The 20,322-nt window shown below is 35.6% G+C and overlaps 1 protein-coding gene across 1 annotated transcript; it reads right to left on the minus strand.

Annotated features, from left to right (window-relative positions):
* Positions 1 to 2,645: 2,645 nt before the first annotated feature.
* LOC115435432 (cell wall protein DAN4) lies at positions 2,646 to 20,304 on the minus strand. Its single transcript, XM_030157846.1, has 4 exons — positions 18,267 to 20,304; positions 9,133 to 10,340; positions 8,471 to 8,593; positions 2,646 to 3,714 (listed from the first exon to the last, which is right to left on the minus strand). The coding sequence occupies exons 1-4, from the start codon at positions 18,316 to 18,318 to the stop codon at positions 3,661 to 3,663; spliced, it is 1,437 nt and encodes a 478-aa protein (XP_030013706.1). The 5' UTR covers positions 18,319 to 20,304; the 3' UTR covers positions 2,646 to 3,660.
* Positions 20,305 to 20,322: the final 18 nt, after the last annotated feature.

The following is a 20,322-nucleotide window of genomic DNA, read 5'->3' on the forward strand; positions in this document are numbered from 1 at the left end:
AGCAGAAATGAAAGACTGAATAAATCAATGTCATTAACATTATTAACTATGGTTGTTCTATTCAGTTTATTTTGACTTTTCAAATATATTTTAATACACATGATAGAAGATGAAGAAACTGACAAATACTCATCAAACCAGTGAACTCATTTTATGCATTTTGTGACAGATTTTTTTTTTCTTCTTATAATCCTGCAGAATGTTTAAAATCCACACTGAGACGAAGAGAACAGAGTGAATAAACGTGACTTGATTACGTTTATTGACACATAGTGATTGAATGTGGTGTTGAAAGCAGCTCTCAGAGTGTTTTCATTCTGTTTTCTGTTCTGATAATAAATGGCAGTAGCCCCGCCCCCTCTCTTTATCCCGATATCAGCTCCATCAGCGTCGTATCAAACAGTCGATACATTCTTGAGGCTCCACGCCTCGTCTGCTCTTTGTGTCCCTGGTCCAGAATAAGAGGGATGGAAGCTGATTCAGACAGGATCCACTTTCAAACTGGAACGTAAGAACTGAACACACAATGCAGAGTAAAGTGGGACAGAGACGCTGCTGCCAAAACCAACACCAACACCAACACCTGCTTGAAATATGATTATGAACCTCACACTGGAAACACACAAGACAAACAGTCTGTGTGTGATTTAGACCACTGGCCCACCAAACACAAGGGGCTGGTTTTGAACCAAGCACAAGATGTGATGTTCAAGACAGCTGTAGTCTAAAATCATCTTCAGAGTCAAATTTTACTGAGTTTTAAATCTGTTGATCCTGTTCAGGCTTGTATTAAAGGTCTCCTACAAAATAATTTCCTAAAAAAACTCTGTAGACTCTTCTTCCTCTTCTTCTTCTTCTTCTTCCTCTTCTTCTTCTTCTTCTTCTTCTTCTTCTTCTTCTTCTTCTTCTTCTTATTATTATTATTATTATTAATAATAATAATAATAATAATAATAATAATAATAATAATAATAATAATAATAATAATAACAAATGGTGCCAAACACAAGCCCCACCCCTCACATGTATTATATGTTATTTTGGCATCAATCCAGATGATGTCACCATATCAGTTGCTTCTATATTATTGATTATTGTTGAAACACTATAATATATCTATTTGGGATTTTTGACATATTCAGATGTCCTAAAAACAACCTAACGTGACACCATTGGCTTCATCAGCGAAGTATCCAGACCTGTAATATTTCCTAAGACAGTTTCTGACTGAGAATGATGGAGAATTTGGAGACCTAAGTATTTTCCTGAACTTCTGAATGTGATCTCAGTAATCTGGTCAATATTCATTCTGAGTGTGTGTGTCAGACATTGCATTACAGCTAAACACATGTGATCATATTTGCCTGAATGGATGTTTGTTAACCCCACAAATGTAATAAACCACAAACGTGATAAAAATGTGAAACTTTTAACGTAATAATCCCACAAATGTAATAACAGTCGCCTACCACAGTGTGCTCCTACCCACTCCATTGTTATCATAATCATACCCAGACATTTTATTTATATGGTTCAAACATAGGCTTCTATTAAACTACTGAAAATAAATAATATCCAGTTCATACTGAAACTTTTATAATAAAACCTTTACAACATTTTTGCCCATTCTGTTTTGCTCCTCCACTTGTATTTGTAATTAAACACCTATTAACCCATAAAGACCCAGTGCTACTTTTGTGTCAGTTCCCAAATGAATTTCTTTCTCTATTTAACTATTTTTAACTGATTTATCACAGTTTATGTCACCCATTATAATATTGTCCTCTGTATTTTGTGCATTTTCTATAAAAATCAGGTAGTTTCCTATATTTAATTTACTTATTATGTAGATGTTCATAAAAGGTCTGATTAAAGTTAAGGGTTATTGTAACAGAAACAGAGAAAATGGAAGAAAAAGTGACTTTTTCTGCAAAATATATCATTTATTAAACATAAACCAAGTGTCTCCATCCACTGTCATTGATCCAACTCCATGGGTTTTACTGGTGAATCAATGTTGTAGAAGATGACAGTGTTTCCACGTTCACTACGGAGCCTCTGAACGTCCAAATGGGTCATATCTGATGACCATGAAAAGATGATAAACTGCATTTTACAACAATTATTTACATGTTTAATAGCTTTAGTGGTTTAGAAGTTATTAAAGATTTCAGATCCTTAGATGATTTTGGTCACCGGTGGCTCTTTGGGTCTTTATGGGTTAATCTGGAATTAGTACCATGTGGTGTAACTGGAACATTTGCTCATTCTAAAAAGGACAAGAATAAATGTGAAGAAAAAGAAAGATGAAAGAATATTCATGCAGGCATGACTTAAATGTATGTGATGTACTCATTCATTACATTTGTGGGAAGTTATTACAATTTTGGAAACTAAAAATTTTTACCGTCCCACAAACGTAATAAATCTCCACAAAAGTAATAATTATTATGTTTGTGGGAAATGAGGTATGATGTTTGTGGAAGGCAACTGTTACATTACATTTATGGGGAAGTTATTACATAAGTGGGATTATTACACTATAAAATGCCAATCTTTATTACATTTGCAGTTCATTCTGTTTGTGGAGAGAATTATGTTTGTGGGGTTAACAATGCTAATGCAGGCTGTTGTATGTACAGAGCTCCATGAACAACACTGTAACACTTTATTTTTTTTCCAAACAGGAAACAGAGTTTTGAAGTTCATACGATCAAATTGAATTTCATAAACACTTGAAGACTGGAAACTTAATCACATTCTGGGGTGAACTGATACTTCACTGTCATTTAAGGACAGGAACTCACAGAATCATCCTTTAAAGTAACAACACATACTTTTATTAATGTCAATAAAGTTTCAACCTTTAATCACAAAATATAATCTAATCTTATTATTACAATAAAATTTTGATAATCACAATAGAAGTGTTACGCACTGACAGTAACGTTTAAACCATTATTGAACCACTTCTTAACTGCATTTTAATGTTAGTTCTTTTTTGTTTTCAGAGTTAAATTTATATGTTCTGGAATATTTTATGAATTTGTCATTTCTGAATATTCTGAATTGAGGCAATGACGGGAAATGGAAAATAATTCATAAGAGCAACAACATTCCAATGTTTGTGAAGGTTAAATGAATAAACTCACAGTCATAATAGTCACATATTTACAATTAAAATCTGCACCAGTTGGTGTAAAATACAACATAAACTGTAATAGTCAATATAGTGTTATTTAAAGAACTAAAAAATGAGAATATTAACCGTCACATATCAACAAAATGCATCATAATAATAATAATAATAATAATAGTAATAATAGAGTAATGTATAATATTGATAATCATAGAAGATTAAAATAATAAATGTAACAACTGAGCAGTTGTTATCGATGTTACAATTTTACTGGAAGGTAAAGTCACACAAAATAAATTAAAGTAATAAAATAATGATCACAAGTTAGAATATTAACTGTATAATATGAATAATTATGAATATTACTATTTCATATTATGATGATTGTTATTTTATGGCGTGTTGGTTGTCATAGTTTTTCAACCACAGTAATTTACAGATAATAAATTAAACAGTAAAACTGTACATTCTGTAAAAAACATGGCGGTCATTCATTTCCCATGATTCCTTCAGGTGAGACGTCATTGGTTGACTGTGTACGATCCCGTCCGGCTCTTTGGTTTGTCCATCTGCTCCTGGAAGAGATGCATTATGGGATTTATGAGGACAGTGTGGGTATTTTCATTTAAGTCACACTGTGTCTGAAAGCTGTGAATAAAACTTTTAATTAGACAAATAATTAACACATTAGTCTTTTTGTTTATTTTTTTGCCAAACTCTATGTTTGTGTTTTATCAGAATTATTATATTTCTGAACATTCACCAGTTTATTTAATGGATATACAATGAAAAAGGAACAGATCCCCTAACATGTTTAATATAATCAGTACTGCAGATGTGATCGATCGACAGATGTTAATGTTATCTGTGGTGGTGTTCAAATGAAAAGAAACATTTTCATACGAATGAAACGCAGGAAACGCTGTGTTCTGATGTGGTAAGAGTTAAATATAAAACCAGCTTTGACTGACATGACTTTATTAAAAGCTCTGAAGCTAAAGTCAACAAACAGTTTGTTCACACCTCTGATCACTTTTGTTCAGGTGTTTCATCATCGTCACGGCAACGTCAGTCGCATTAAAGGGAGGTGTCGCTGTTAATTCTCCAGATTTCTTGTGTAAATGTTGACTCATTAAAGTCCAAATACGTAGAAAACCATTGAATTTCACACCCACTATGACTGTGGACACAGTGAACACCACCTGGGTATTATCCACACACTTAAAACTACTTGAACAAGAATTTAACTTTTTATTTAACAGAATTATGTAGATATTATTACTGTCTACATGTATGAAAAAATTTCACACTTTCAGTTTCCTCATTTATAACTTAGATTTTTATCCTGACCTGATGCGATTAAAGAATAATAATACATACCATAATAGTCTATAGTTATGTAAAGTATGTACAGTAAATCTACAGTGTACTGTTATATCCAATTAAATGCCAATTTGTGGATGTGTTTGTGGTTTGTCATGACAATTTTCATGGGCACATCTCAGTATTTCTAATATTAATTACAAAAATATGAACTAGAAAAGCACTCGGAGAGCGCAGACCTCCACCACGGCAGACCAGTCAGTTTAACAGATTAATCTGGTTTAACAGATCTTGGACCATGTGAGAGCTGAAGCCCAGACATTCTGATAATGATGTTTTCTGATTTTCCACAGTGAAGGACTCCTCCATCGGTGAGTAAGACACAAGAATTTGGTTTTCGTTATTACCTCCACTGGAGGTTACGTTTTCATCGGGGTTTGCCTGTCTGTCTGTTAGTTTGTCTGTTAGTTTGTCTGTTAGCAAGATAACTCAAAATTTATGGATGGATTTGGATGAAATTTTCAGGAAATGTTGATCCTGGCACAAGGCACAAATGATTAAATTTTGGTGGTGTTGGGGAGGGGGGGGGCACTGATCTGCCCTGGCGGAGGTCTGTGCTCTCCTATTGCTTTTGTAGTTTATTTATTTGTTTACTAATTTATGAATATATCTTATATTTCCGTTGGTATTGACTGGGTTTTAATTTTCTTTTTATTGGGTTTTTCACTGCCTCAAACTTCTTTGTACCATGATCTAAGTCCAGAGAGTTTTTTTTTTTTGTTTTGTTTTGTTTTTAATCTTTTATGACAACAATCATTTTTTGACTCATCTCTCTTATCTTTTATATCCTTATTGGTGGAACTAGGAGCACTTTTATAGCATCATGTCTATACTCAACTCATGTGTTGGTTTCATGTTATATGCCATTATGTTTTGAGAAATATCAAAAGGATACCATCATCTAACTGCAAAACAAATCTACCTACAGGTATAAATAAAGTAACCTGAACCTGAACCTGAGAATGTAAAGAAGAGCTGACAACTCATACTCCACATGTCCAGTTTCTCATAAGGAGAAAAGTAATTGTAGAAATGATCCTTTTGTGGGTTCAAAAAGATGACCTTGACAGAATATGATACATCCATGAGATGAAGCAGACTGTCACAACAGTGAAAGCAGGCAGAAATTAAAGTGAATTACCATGGTAACAGAGACGCTGTGCTTATCTGTTACTGTGCCTGAGCGAAACCATGACCTCAACAGGGAAATGTATTAAAAACAATAGTGATTGTGATTGATGGTCACCCCACCCCCCCACCCCCCAGGCCTAGATCCCTACCACAGATACAGTACAACTCCATCATCATATTTTATTAACAAACTCTTGTTGTGCTGCTCATTTTCATACTTAACAAGACCCAGTCACAGTTTGAGCCTCAAAGCTAATTCTATAAATGGACAAAGCGTTTTCTGCTGCTTCAGGGAAGAGACGCTTTCACAGGTTTCACATTACAGCACAAAACACAGTACATACAAGTGTGAGAGGCAGACCACTGTTCTTATGAGGACGGAATGGGTTCAAAACAGAGTCAATCAGACTGAGTTTTGGAAGAAATCCTTCCAAGTTATGTCTGTCATTGAAAATTAACCCTCGTGAACATGTAACATAGGTCAATTTGGCTTTGTGCCAATGTAGAAAAGATTTGTACAAGTAAAACTGAAGTTTGTGCACGTGTGGACAACATTTGTTGAAGTTATACAAAGACAGTGAAAACAGAGGGGCTTTTGTCAGTATTTGAGTATTAAATCAAAGCAGAAAACTGTGTACAACTCACTGTTCAAAGTTCCTACAATGTGTGTTGTGTTAGAATTATACAGTTGAAGAACACAGAAAAAACCCTGTGCATTATGTAGTTAGAGTGCAATATGTTAGAACCATGATTTCTATGTTTTGTAAATGGAATGTAATATGATGTAGCTACTATGATTTCTATGTTTTGTAAATGGAATGTAATATGATGTAGCTACTATGATTTCTGTGTTTTGCTGATTTGTTCTTAGTGTGAAATATTGACTTTAGAGAGCTACAGCCTTCCAGGGGTAGAATGGAAAAATACACAGTCACAAATGGGTTAGCTTAGTTTTTCGGAGTGTGGAATGTTTATTGTTTTATTGTTTTGTTTACCATACAGAGAAGATGGTAAGGAGACCTGGGGGGTAAGGACAGGGGCTGAGAATGAAGCAGACAGATGTGCTGAGGGGGATAAGTGAAGGGATTAGCTGAAACTAAGAGTAGGAAGGCAACACCCCAAGTAAGAGTATAAAGTAGCAGGAAAAAGTTAAGGCAGTGTCTACTGCCACAGTACTGTGGCACTAAATATCGGTTTGTCTATTGCCACAGAGCCAATCATATGTTAACATTTGTATTAGAGGCAATCATGGATACAGTCACTTGAACTCATTCGCCTCTTGTTGCCACAGTACTGTGGTGATATATGGTGTATACTTCAGTGCATTCTTTTGTTCATTTTGCTATGACAGTACTGTGGCAATTGATGGAAGAAACGACTAATTAGTGATAGTATATAGTATAGAACAGAAATTATTGTTCTAAATATTCTCTATGTTGTTTTATGGTGTTCTTTGCTCTGGAGGCTGGAGAAGGTGGGCGGAGCTACATGTTAGATAAATGCAGTAAAGTGCTGTGTGACTTCAGTTCTGTGTCAGTTCAGTGCTGTGGTCCTGTGCAATTCTGCACTCTGAACACTGTCCCAGTGGCTAATTTATATCAATGTCGGATTTACCTACCGGTGCTGCCCCCCCCCCCCCCCCTTTTGAAAATCTTTTAAAAAAAGGAAAAAAAACTGCTCTGATTAGGAGTTGAACCCCAGTCTTTACATTATTGATACATTACCAAGTGAGCTAAACTTCAGCTGTATTTCAATATGACCAATTCACCATATATTGCCTTGGTACTTTTCAGGGAGTACATGATGGTCTAGACTTGATATAATGAGGGCACTGATTGGCTCTGTGGTAATAGACAAACCGATATTTCGTGCCACAGTACTGTGTCAATAGCCACTTTGAAAAGTTAACTCTGGGCTTTTGAGGACAGGGAGTCAGAGAGATGGGGTCTTTGCTTGGACACTCTATGTCTGTGGGCCTGGAAAACTGATCCTCTGTTACCTTGGCAGACCACAGATCTGTGTAAGGTTGATTAATGTTCATTAAATAATTGGTTCATTGTCATTCTTAATTCTGTTTCAGGTCTGTTTTATGGTCAAGGTCATAACAATGTAATGAACGTGGGGGATAGAGAATTGGAGTCACATTTGCAGAATCCCAACAGTAATTACCTGAATGCAATTTGAGCCTGAGATTTACTTTACAGCTTTACAAAGACTGATTTTCAACATCAAATAATATATTGTATCAAGTTCAACTGAACCACATCTTAAAACTTTAAATTACAACGGGCCTTCCTGCTTTTTTCTGCATCTTGACCTGATACATCTGGTACATCTGGTTAAACTGAAAATGTAGAATTAAAGGTGTCATTTAGATAAACTGTTAACCATGAAGGTCTTTAGCTGACACTGAAGGAACTGAACATGCTCCAGGTTAATTCCCAATAAGTCGAATGGAAATGCCAAAAATAGGCAAAAATTATATCTCCAATCCAAAATGGCCATCTTTCTGTTGGGTTTGTTGCTTTTTCTTAATCTGGACCTAATAGTGTGCCTACCAAATGTGGTCCATATAGGTGAACCAGATGAATTTTTTTTTACTGTTTAGCCATTGTAGCTCACCCATGTCCAAAACCCACGACTTTTGATGAATACGAACAGTGTTTATCTCCTAAAAGTGTGATTAAATTGGCAAAAAAAGAATAATAATCCTTACAGATACAAGCTGACCTTCGCATTATTAACCCTTTATTAACGTTTGACAGACTATTGGTTCATAATGTCACTCAGATGTTTGTAGGTTGAGGCTGAACTCACATATGGTCGTCCGTTGGGTCCTTCGAAGCGGCTGTGGGTGGTGTACAGAGGGATGTCATCTCTGTGCAGCTGGTCGTACATATTGAAGCTGTTGTAGCGCCCCCTATAGCACCACCACACCAACTGGAGAACAAAAAACAACAGTTTATGCTCATTGTGTTTTCAGTTTTCAGCTGTGATGGGATGTTTGGTGGTGAAATACACTTTGACAGTAATTGCTGAGTTTTTTTCACACCAACTCACCCAAAATTCTGAACATTTCCCAGGTCACATTTTGGACTTTCTTTTAAAACATACCATTAAGTTAACAGAAAATTAAAACCCTAAAACCCAATTGCAAATCAGTTTATGTTGTGAAGAATGATGTAACTGTACACGCATCACATTATACTGTGACATAAATTTTACTGCTCAGACCTAATTTGTTGTTAAGATTTTAGGATTTTTAGAAGTCTACTAGAAATCTCAAGAAAATCCATGACATGAACTGGGAAGTCTGAGTTGATTTAGCATTGAAAACCTGTCTGTGTAGATTATGGATTAACTAGAAAACATCGATAGAATGATTATCATAGATCTAGTGGAGGCCACAGATTTCAACCCCGCATTAACAATATAATTGAGACTTGTTATGTGTAAATCAGATTTTTTTGTATCCTCACCAGTCCAATGAACAGCAGGAGCAGCAGCAGCAGTACGATGGCTGCCAGGACCAGCAGAGCGATGCCCCACCCAGGAACCCCTCCCCCGCCGGCAGGGGGCGGAGTCGAGCTCCTTGTAGTGGTACTTGTTCCAGTGTGTGTAGAGTTTGTTGAGGTTCCAGTCACATTTTTTGCAGTGGATGCAAAGGTACTGGGGTGCAGTGTGGTGTTATTGTCGCTGCCAGTGATGTTTTTGTCTTCAGTTGACATGGTAACGGGATGCGAAGTGGTGTCATTACTTCCAGTGACATTTTTAGCATAGGTTGACATGGTGACGGGCTGAGGCGTGGTCTGGCTGTCGTTTCCTGTGACGTTTGTAGCATCAGTTGACATGGTAACCAGGTGAGGCGTGGTCTGGCTGTCATTTCCTGTGACGTTTGTAGCATCGGTTGACATGGTAACCAGGTGAGGCGTGGTCTGGCTGTCGTTTCCTGTGATGTTTGTAGCATCGGTTGACATGGTAACGGGGTGAGGTGTGGTCTGGCTGTCATTTCCAGTGACGTTTTTGACATCTGTTGACATGGTAACCAGGTGAGGCGTGGTCTGGCTGTCATCTCCAGTGATGTTTTTGACATCTGTTGACATGGTAACCAGGTGAGGCGTGGTCTGGCTGTCGTTTCCAGTGACGTTTTTGACATCTGTTGACATGGTAACCTGGTGAGGCGTGGTCTGGCTGTTGTTTCCAGTGACGTTTTTGACATCTGTTGACATGGTAACCTGGTGAGGCGTGGTCTGGCTGTCATCTCCAGTGATGTTTTTAGCATCGGTTGGCATGGTAACAGGCTGTGGTGTGGTCTCATTGGTTTTTTCAGTGTTGTTTCTAGCATCAACTGACAATGTGGTCTCATTGCCGCGATTGTGGATGTTTCTAGTGATGGCTGTCGTGATAACGGGCAGAGTGGTGATTGTGTTGCTGCTTCCAGAAGTTGAGAGGTGTGTTTGCATTGTGCTCACACCGGTAACACTGGACGTGGAACTGCTGTTGGTGGGATGGGGTTCAGAGGTGGATGTGTGAGTGGCTACATTTGTTCCAGTCATGGTCACACTGGGTAGACTGGTGGTCATAGATGAGGTTTCCATTCTGATGGTGGTTATACTGTTGTTGACCATCATAGATGTGCTGTTTGTAGAATCATGGGGGGTTGTGGACTGAGCTGTGATCAGTGAGACTGGAGGAAGAAAAGAAAAGAAGACAGTGGTATTTGTTGTTTAAAGGGGCTATATGTAGAATTATACTTGTAAATATTAAGAATATTAAAAAAATAAAATTAATCAACAGGTGAGAATAGAGAATTTTGAAGTTATATCAAAGATGCCACTCTATTGTATCATAGACATATTCATTTATTTACACTGATAGACCCTCAGATTTATGTGACCACTAGAGGGAGTAATGAGTTAGGGAGTAAGAAAACCAACACCACTGGGCCTTCGACCAAAGTGTCAGGAAGTGACCGGAAATCCTACATTAATAGAGTAACAGAGGTAACATGATCAGTGTTGTTAATCCATCCTTAACGTTCCCTTGAGGAAGGATTTTACTAAACCTTATAACTGTAATTTCCGGTCTATGAGCCGCTACTTTTTCCCACACGCTGTGAACCCGTGGCTCCAAACTGATGCGGTTAGTTTATATTTTCCAGGCTAACACTCGATTCAGCTGTCGAAGAAGGAAATAGAGCTGCAGCACGTAAGCTTGGCATCAATGAATCGATGGTGAGACGTAGGAGACGGGGTGGGTGTGGCTTATAGTCAGGTGCGGCCAATAGTCTGGAAAGTACGGTACTATGAAATGTGGTGAAGGGTAAAACAGGGGCCACTGAAGAACCCATAAAATTCTGATGCAGATCCATTAAGAAATATGTAAATATAAGATGATACCATGTGATTTGGTGAAATTAGTGAACCTGGCGGAGGTGTGTCCTCTGTCTGTCTCCTCTGCTGTACTCAGATCAGCTCATGTGACATTAAACACCTGTAATAAATGTCTTCTTTGTGTTTTCTTTACTCATGAAAGGAGAGAAGTACAACTACATGATGATCAGTCATCCATTGTCTTCCTCCTCTTTTGGGTTTGGGTCTTAGAGATGGCAACTGATCAACCTATTATTACAATTATTATGATCAATATTATTTATTACTATGAGTATTTGCCTATTTTTATGTCTGTTTTTGTAGTTATTGTTGTTTCTATTATTTCTCTATTATTTTTTTTTCCTTTAATTCTTCCTCATACATACAGTGTTGTGCTGCAACTGGAGCCTTAATTTTCTACAGAGTTCTGCGCAAGGGATCAATCAAGTTCTATTTTATCTAATCTAATCAAATCTAAAATTATGTAGTTTTCATTGTGCAATGTTGTTTATTATTTATTCCAGAGTGCAATGTTTGTTGTTGTTAATGTCATTTTTTATTGCTAATTATTATTATTGTTGTTGTTGTTACTGACACAGTTCTATTGATTATTACTTACTTATTACTTATATCATTGTTATGACTACTATTACTATGATTACTTTATATTATTTTTACTATTATTATTATTATTATTATTATTATTATTATTATTATTATTATTATTATTATTATTATTATCACTGTTATTATCACTGTTATTATTTATGACTACTAGTACTTGCCTGTTTTTACTACTGTTTTTATATTCATTCTATAGTTATTGTTTTCACAGTCTGATGGTTCAACGGTTTTATAACAAATTGTGATTTTCTTGACTGTAAATTGACAAACAGAATATGTGTAAATGATGCAATAATTCAAAGAGGATTACATTTTTTCCCCCTACAGTTTCTAAATTTCTCTATCATATTAAAAAACTGGAAGGTAACTAGTTCAGCTAACATGCAAACTGTAAATTACACTTTTAATGATGAATAATTGAATCAGTTAAAGGTGGTGAACTGTTCAGACAAAGCTAAAACAAGAACTAAGTGACACAAACCATTTCTAAAAGAATTCCTGTAACTTTAACAATTCTATAAATATGATCATAGATGAAGAGGTGAGGACTCAGACAGAGAAACGACGTAAAACATGTTTAGTTTTGCATCTCTGAGACTGCTGTGAATTTAATCTTTTTATCTGCCCTCAGTAAACCAGCAGAATAAAACCCCTCTGTATTTACATTTCACTGTGGGTTGTAAATGTCACAGCTACATTATGCAAAACATGTTTTGTGATAACATGTGTCGCACACAGACAACAAAACAACAACAATGGCAAAAGGAACAAAAAAGCGTAGTCAGACTATTTTAATTCTAAATAAACCATCGACACTAATTTACTGGAAGAAGCAGAATAAAACCAAGATGAGAATAAATCCTCACTTTGAAAAAACTGTGCTTTTAGAAATGAAAACTTTGATACTATTTTCAGTAGAGCAGTTTCTTGTAACTGAACTTTGCAACATATGTTTAATTTAATGTGGGGTAATTTTTATTTTCCACAATGTAAATCTTTATTTGTGAGTTCCAAAACACCAAACAGCATCTCACATAATGAATTTGCCTTTTTAATTTCTCAATTTGTCATCCTGTTGTGTTCTGTAATCTCAGATGAAGAGAAAATGTCTTGATTAAATGAAACCTTAATTTCTGTTGTTACTGTTCATTCATCTGTCAAACCTTATAACCCATTATTACGTGTATTTATGAACATTTTCAACAATGGTAGTGAGAAAAATACAGCAACATAGGGACGGTGATATGTGCTATATTCATAATATAGTGTTGAGATGATCTTTTAAGATGATGTTAGTTAATTTAACTGCCAGGTGTAAAAGAACAAACACAGCTGAATTAGTCATGTGTATTTTGACTTTAAGTTTTAAGAGTTTTTTTTATTGTCATTTAAGGCCAAATAAATACTGTAACTTTACAAAAATAACACCAGTATGTAAAGGCGCTGTGTTCCTTTATGTACTAAATAAAAACTAAAACATTCATTCCTGATTCATACTCTGTGATTAGATGTAAAAACAGAATACAGTTGCAGAAAAAATTATTAGATTATCAGAAGTCATCAAAAACAATGGATATGCAATCAAATACTAACTCCTGTGTGTATCATGTGACTAAAACAGACAGAAAAGAAAACATGGAATGTCTAAAAGCACTGTTTTTGTCAGTACAATGCCATAGATATTGATGTAAGAACTGAAGTGATTTTGGTTATTATCAAGAAAACATGGAAAATGTCTAGATATCAGCTCTGAAATTAAACTCTTATGAGCTATTTTTGTTGTTATCATTATACTAGTCCAAACAAATGTACCTTTAGTTGTACCAGGCATTAAAATGAATAAGAAATTGAAGAAAACAAGGGGTGGTCTAATAATTTTTTCCGTGACTGAATATGGATGATTTAGACTGACCCCAGTGAACCCATTAAGGTGCATGTCTTTGGACAACGGGAGACCATTTAAACTCCACAGAGACAGTGGATGGGTTATTATATTATTATATATTATATATTAATATATATTGTACATTATATACGTTTCTTTGGGAGAATTTTCTTTTCCTTTCAAGCAATGGTGCAAAAATTCCATAATGTCCTCTCAAAATATTGTAATTCAAGCTTTCAGAATCAAAATCAGAAATACTTTATTAACACCCAGGGGGAAATTTGTGTGTTACAGTTACTCCAACATAGTTAAAGTACAGGAAGAAAGTACCTTAAGAGCAAGGAAAAATAAAAAAAACAGTAAACAATGAGCAATGCTTTGTAGTTATGTACAGATATGTACAGAAATGTACAAGAGATTTACAGAGATTTACAAGGAAGAGACAATATTCCTGTTGGTCATGAAAAAATCTAATCCTGAATGGAAATTGGAAGAGAGGACATGAGAGGACATGACACTCTCCTCATGTGCATCTACTCGATCCTGTATTTTCAGGCTGTAGAAAATACACATGACATCCTAATTTTGTTTTCTGAAAGTAGGAGGGATAATACATGACTGACGTCTGTAATGGCCTACTATTGATCAGATTCTGTCAGACATGACCTGGATACGGTTCTACTCCTCTACTCCATATATTGGCACAATAATAACAATAACTCAAACTATGAATTATGAAAGAGCTGCAGCATCTGAAACTGACCACAATGAACATTTGACAGATAAACAGTACCACAGTGCTTCAGTTTCAGCTTCACAGTTTGTCATGTCTTTTATGGATTGGGATTGTCTCTGTCAACTCACCATATATTTTTTATTAGTAAGCTTTTTTTTTTTTTTTTTTTAAATTAATCACTAGAAATTTCAGGTGACCCCATTTGAAGTGTGGCTGCCAATTCATGCCAAACGGCACCTCTGACCACTACTGAACATTTATACATTTACATTTATGCATTTGGCAGACGCTTTTTTCCAAAGTGACTTACAGGAGAAAACCAATCAAATCAACCAATCAAATTTTATTTATATAGCGCCAGATCACAACAAAAGTTATCTCATGACACTTTATATATAGAGTTGGTCAAAACCAGACTCTAAGCCAATTTACAGAAACCCAACAGAATCCTCCAGGAGCAAACACATGTGACTGGTGATTTATACACATTCATACCCCAGTGTGAGTGACACTGGAGGCAAGATGGATGAAGTGTCTTGCCCAAGGACACAACGGCACATGACTGGGACAGAGCAGGATTCGAACTGCCAACCCTTCAGTTATTGCTCTACCTCCTGAGCCATGGCCGCCCAAATAAAATAATCCCTTCACAGTTTTACTGTTCAGTTCCACTTTTATTATTTAGCCTACTTTTCACTGAATTTGTTCATATGTAGGTTGGTATTAGTTACTTTGACTCAGCTATTCAGTTCAGTTACCTTTTTTTATTAAAAAGCAAGAGTTCAGTGCATAATAATAGTTTTTAGTATCAAATATTTCAGAGTGGAAAAGATATGGGCAGATAAGTTGTCCACTGGCTTTTCCCTTCTTAGAACTATTGTTATTTTATCCACAATGGCTCAGGAATTATTGTTTCATTTAAGAGTAAGATACCTCACAATATACCGTGATATTAGGGGTCATTTTATGAGCTGAGAAAGTTGTTGTTTGTGGTAAAGATGAAAAATTATACTGAACAGCTGAATGGACTGCATCTGTCATCGCATGTGAAATATGACACCAACACCACATTTGACCTTAATCCACCAGAGTGAAGTAAAAAGTATTAAAAGAGGTGAAAATTATGATAAGTGTGGTCATGTTGAACATATCATGAAACGAAACAGTTATGATGATGTTAACGCCTCGCTTATTCTGAAAAAGACAAGATTCCTACTGAGCTGTTTACATGAAGAATGAAAATTTAAAAAAAAAAAAAGTGTTTCTTCATAGTTTTCTAGTGTTTCCACTCAGCCTCCATCTTTCATTCCTTCAAACAGCTTCAGTTAAAAGTGGAAAATGTCAGCTTTTTCATATTTGCTCTTATCTACAGGGTGTCCCATAAGTCTCCATACATAGGAAAAATAAACGTTTCTTGACATAAACCATTTTTATTTATATAATATGCTCTATATGACTGCCATTTTGTCGGGAATACATTTCAATGCGTGTCCTCCACTGCTGAAGAACTATAAAGAAGAAATATAAAGAAATACATGTTAGAACCATATGTATTATGTCTCCTATGTATGGAGACTTATGGGACACCCTGTATAAACCTGCTGATGTTCCCTGTCAGGGTGTTTAACAGTTGGGATGTTTGTCCTTCTGACTGACTGGACTAGATTCATCCACATCTGATGCTTTTTAGGTGAAAAACACAAGAAAACCAGCAGATAGGCCAAGGGTGTCAAACAAAGTGCAAAAATTACACAGAAGATATGATATTAAGTTCTGGGTCATTTGTCTCTAGTGGGAATTATTTCAATGTAACAAAACAATGGATCTGCTGATAACAGAAACTTCATTCAAATAAAATCAAGTCATGATCAGAAAAGCAGCAACAGACAACATTCATCATCATCTCTTCATATAATGAGCTATATTTTTGCTCCTCTCTCTCTCATTCAGTGAGTTTTAGTGGGAGAGAAATAATACTTGACTGTTGGATCTGCTCAGTGTTAGTGTAGCGCTGCAAAGTTTGTCTCATTGTTCTGTTGTTTTATTAAATTATTCATAACTGGTCTCAGTCTGTTAGCTTGTTTTAGATATTTACCCATTTAAGTGCTTTCAGCTGATGTTTTTTCTGGTTTCATGGATGTATAGCATGTATATCACTACAATCATTGTGTAGTGTTACCATGGCAACATAGATGGAGCTACCAGTTAAGGCTGTCACTGAGTCTGAACAAGTTGCACTGATCATAAAGCTAAATGCTATATTTTCCAGTTCCAGATGCCTGTTACTTTGAAATATACTTTGTATCTTTGAATCTGTAAGTTATAATACATGTGTGTAAATGAGGTATAATACTGTTAAAACTGCACTTATTTACCTTTTTTTTTTTTTTTTTTTTAAAGAAATTTCAGGTTCATGGTTGTTCAGGTTATTCGCATATTTGTGAAAGTATAGCTTATAAATATACATATTCTCATAATGTAATTTTACTTTTTTTGCAGTAAAACGAAGAGTAAAAATTGGAGTTGTCATTATTTGTAGGTTATTATATTATGATTTTACTGGTCTAGCCCTGTCTGTACATGGCCCCTGAACTAAAAGGAGTTTGACATCCATGATAAAGGCATACATATTATGGGAAGAACATCATGAGCAGCAGGAATAGATGCTAATTTCATTCATTCATTCATTCATTCATTCATTCATTCATTCATTTTCTGGAATAGATGGTAATTTCAACTCCTGAATCAACTCTGATTGGTTTATTTTAACATTACACGGATGTAAATATAAAACTGTGATTGATCACTAATGAGATTTAAAACCTGGACTATTAGATCTGGATCTGGATCAGACTGTGGTTTCTCTTTTTTTCCCAGACTGGGAAGGATGAAGACTAAGGGAGGGATGATAACAAGACTTAAGGATAAAGTCTTATTTTCATCTCAGATTTTGGAGACTCTCCAGCTCTTCTTCAGTTTCAAAGCGAACATGTTTATGACAAAGCTTCATTTAACAGAAGACGGAGGAGAAACCCACTGGATCTGAGGTTTTCCCTTCCCTTATAAGGATCAGATCCAACAACTGAGCCAAATTAAAGTAACGACAATGTACAGAGCACTGAAACTGAATAACATCCTTGTACTCCATCCAACTAGACATCCTTAAGCATTTTGGATGTTATTCACTCAGTGCCTGCTTGAGTTTTTACAACATTTTACGCAGTTCATAATGATGTGAAGTCACAACTACAGGTATTTGTTTAGAAAAAAGTAAGAATTTGCAAGTTTCATAGCCGTGCTGTCTTTATAAAATGCTATTAATGGTGTCCTTGAGTAAGTTTGTAGGGTCAGTCTTTGAATAAAACACTGTTAAGAGAAGATTTAATGTCTTATGAATATGAATAACCTCAACTCTAATATATCTCAGTCAGATTTTTCTATTTCAATTACAGATAGATCCACCATGTAAGTAAAAACAGTCACTATTATCTGATTCTAGCTTCTTAACATGAACATTTTCCAGTTTCTTTTTCGGGTGACAGAAACTGCATATATTTAGGTTATGAATCAAAGTCAACACTGAGAAAGTTTATACCATTTTCCAAACAAACAGTTCATCAAGATAAGAATCAACATATGAATCGACAACAAGAAACCACTTGAACCTTGACACAAGGAAAACCTGAGGACAACTCTGTGAATCTGACTCAGTTTATTCAGAAACTAACAGAACAAACTCATCAGGAAAAGATTTTCTGAGCCTACGATTAACAAGGTTCAGAAAACAGAAATGAAAATGTGACAAACCCCGATTGCAGTTGAATTGAGGTTCTTTTCTTAAACCCTTGTTGTTCCTCCTCAGCTTTGTTCTATTATCTTCCAGTCCATCTGACCTCTGACCCTTTTATTCAGTGTTGTGCTGTATCTGTGGGTGGAAATACCTGCCAACAGGTGGGTTGTGTGTGTCGTATGTTGTATGCTGTGTGTTTTATTCACCTGTGAAGCTGAGGATCCAGAACCCGAGCTGCAGCAGCGTCGGCCTCTCCATCGTCACAAAGCGCTCAGTGTGAGTCTCCGTCTGGAGTCTGTTTCATCCACAGAAAGACTCCTTTATACACCTGCCTCACCTGCACTCAGGTGGAGGGGGCGGGGCCTAACACTCCCAGCAGGCAGTGGGGTTTAACTCCAGGAACAGGGCTCCACTCGGTGGTCGTATGTAGTGGAGTTTAACTGAAACAGAACAGCAGATGAAACTACAACTCCCATCAACCAACACAAACAAGCATTTACCACACAGACTGATCCATTAATAAGAGGCGGTAGAGTTTTTAACTACACTTATCAGTATTTATTTCTTTCCCCCATTGTTATTTTCTCTGCTTTAACCCTAAACAGCCACCAGCAACTAAAAGCATCTGCTCATCACAAACATTTTATAACTTCTGAACCACAAATCCTATCAAAACATATAAATAATTCAAGTAAAATACAATTTCTCAGCTTTTTATTGTCCTCAGATATGACCCATTTGGACGTTCAGAGACTCATGGAAACAGCTATCATCATCCACAACGTGGATTTACTGATAAAACCCATGCAATATAACAAATGACAGTGTGTGTGGATGCTTGTTTTTCCATTCATTAACTCATCATCATCATCATCATCATCATCAAACAAAGGTTATATATAGAGAAAAATGTGTTTGAAAGTCACTATGAAACTAGTTCTACATCTTTAATATCTGCTGTTTAGTTTATCTTACTAATATTCTGTTTTCTCTCCTGTTTCTGTAACAGGTTCTTTAAATAATGTAAGAAAAATTTAATAATGTAAAAAAAGAAAAAAGAAGCTTGATAATGTTTGCATTGACATATGTTTAGTCGTTGTGCAGAAAATTAGAATTTTTTCGAGGCATCCACTTCTAATTTCTATTAAAGTCTAATTCCTAAGACTTTAACCGGTGCTCCCTGAGGTGTTTGGTGGGATGGGGTGGGGTCACCAGTGCCTCCAGTCATCAGGTAGTAAGATTATACTATGTGCTCTTAAAACATTTTTAATGAATTTTCAGAAATGTTTCAAACTTCTCTACAAAATTTCTGGGGAAGTGTTTCCTGAGGTGTTTGAGTATGTTACTCAGCATGTTTTTCAGCTTCCAGATGTCAGATAGTCCTGACATGTACTTTGACCATGGGCACTGTGGCCTGGGTCTTTATGTTCTAAAACTAATAGATGGTTTTGGAGTACTGTCTGAGGTGTTTCAGGCTGAGTCTGCAGTTTTGTTTCAGGTGGTCTTCAGTGACCTCTGGTGGATGAGTAGTAAGATTATACTTAATAAAAAAAAACTGGTGATTTAAAGTTTTAGTTCATGTTTCAGGATCAGTCATCACATAGTGAGGCTTTAAAGTACACCCTGAAAAAGGTTGTTTTGGATGGGTTTCCTACTCCCTTTCAGGCACAACAGTTGTTCTTTTTTTTCTATTATTTGATTTTTTGTGTATTGTTTATTATTATGTTTCTATTGTTTGATTTTTTATTTGTGTATTGGTTATTATTATGTTTCTATTGTTTGATTTTTTATTTGTGTATTGTTTATTATTATTATTTTTGTTCCATATGTTTTGTATTATGTCTGTGTCTGAAATAAACTAACCTAAACATATCTGCTTCCTCAGTTCTGTAGGTTGTTACTAAAGCATTAATAAATGCTCTTAAAGGTGCATCGTTCAGCTGGTTTCTTATGTTGACAGGTTATAAAAACTGCAAAGGCGGTCATATTTTCATACATGTTGAAGTGTTTTAAACACTTATTAATCATTACATGTTTCCTGAAATGTTTTGTGTTTTTTTTTTTTTAGATTGTCATCAACTGTTTTCAACCATCACATAATAATTTGGTGACAGATTTTTCAGTTTCCTTTACACTTTTAGATGATTTCTGATGCATTGATAATTTCTCCTTGAGGTGTTTCATATAGGTTATATAGATTTTTTAGGTCAAATAGTAAGACTATAGGATGTGCTCTGAAAATATCCAGTGGACAAGTACGTT

The sequence above is a fragment of the Sphaeramia orbicularis genome, chromosome 16 (assembly GCF_902148855.1).
Source record: "Sphaeramia orbicularis chromosome 16, fSphaOr1.1, whole genome shotgun sequence".
Taxonomy (NCBI): domain Eukaryota; kingdom Metazoa; phylum Chordata; class Actinopteri; order Kurtiformes; family Apogonidae; genus Sphaeramia; species Sphaeramia orbicularis.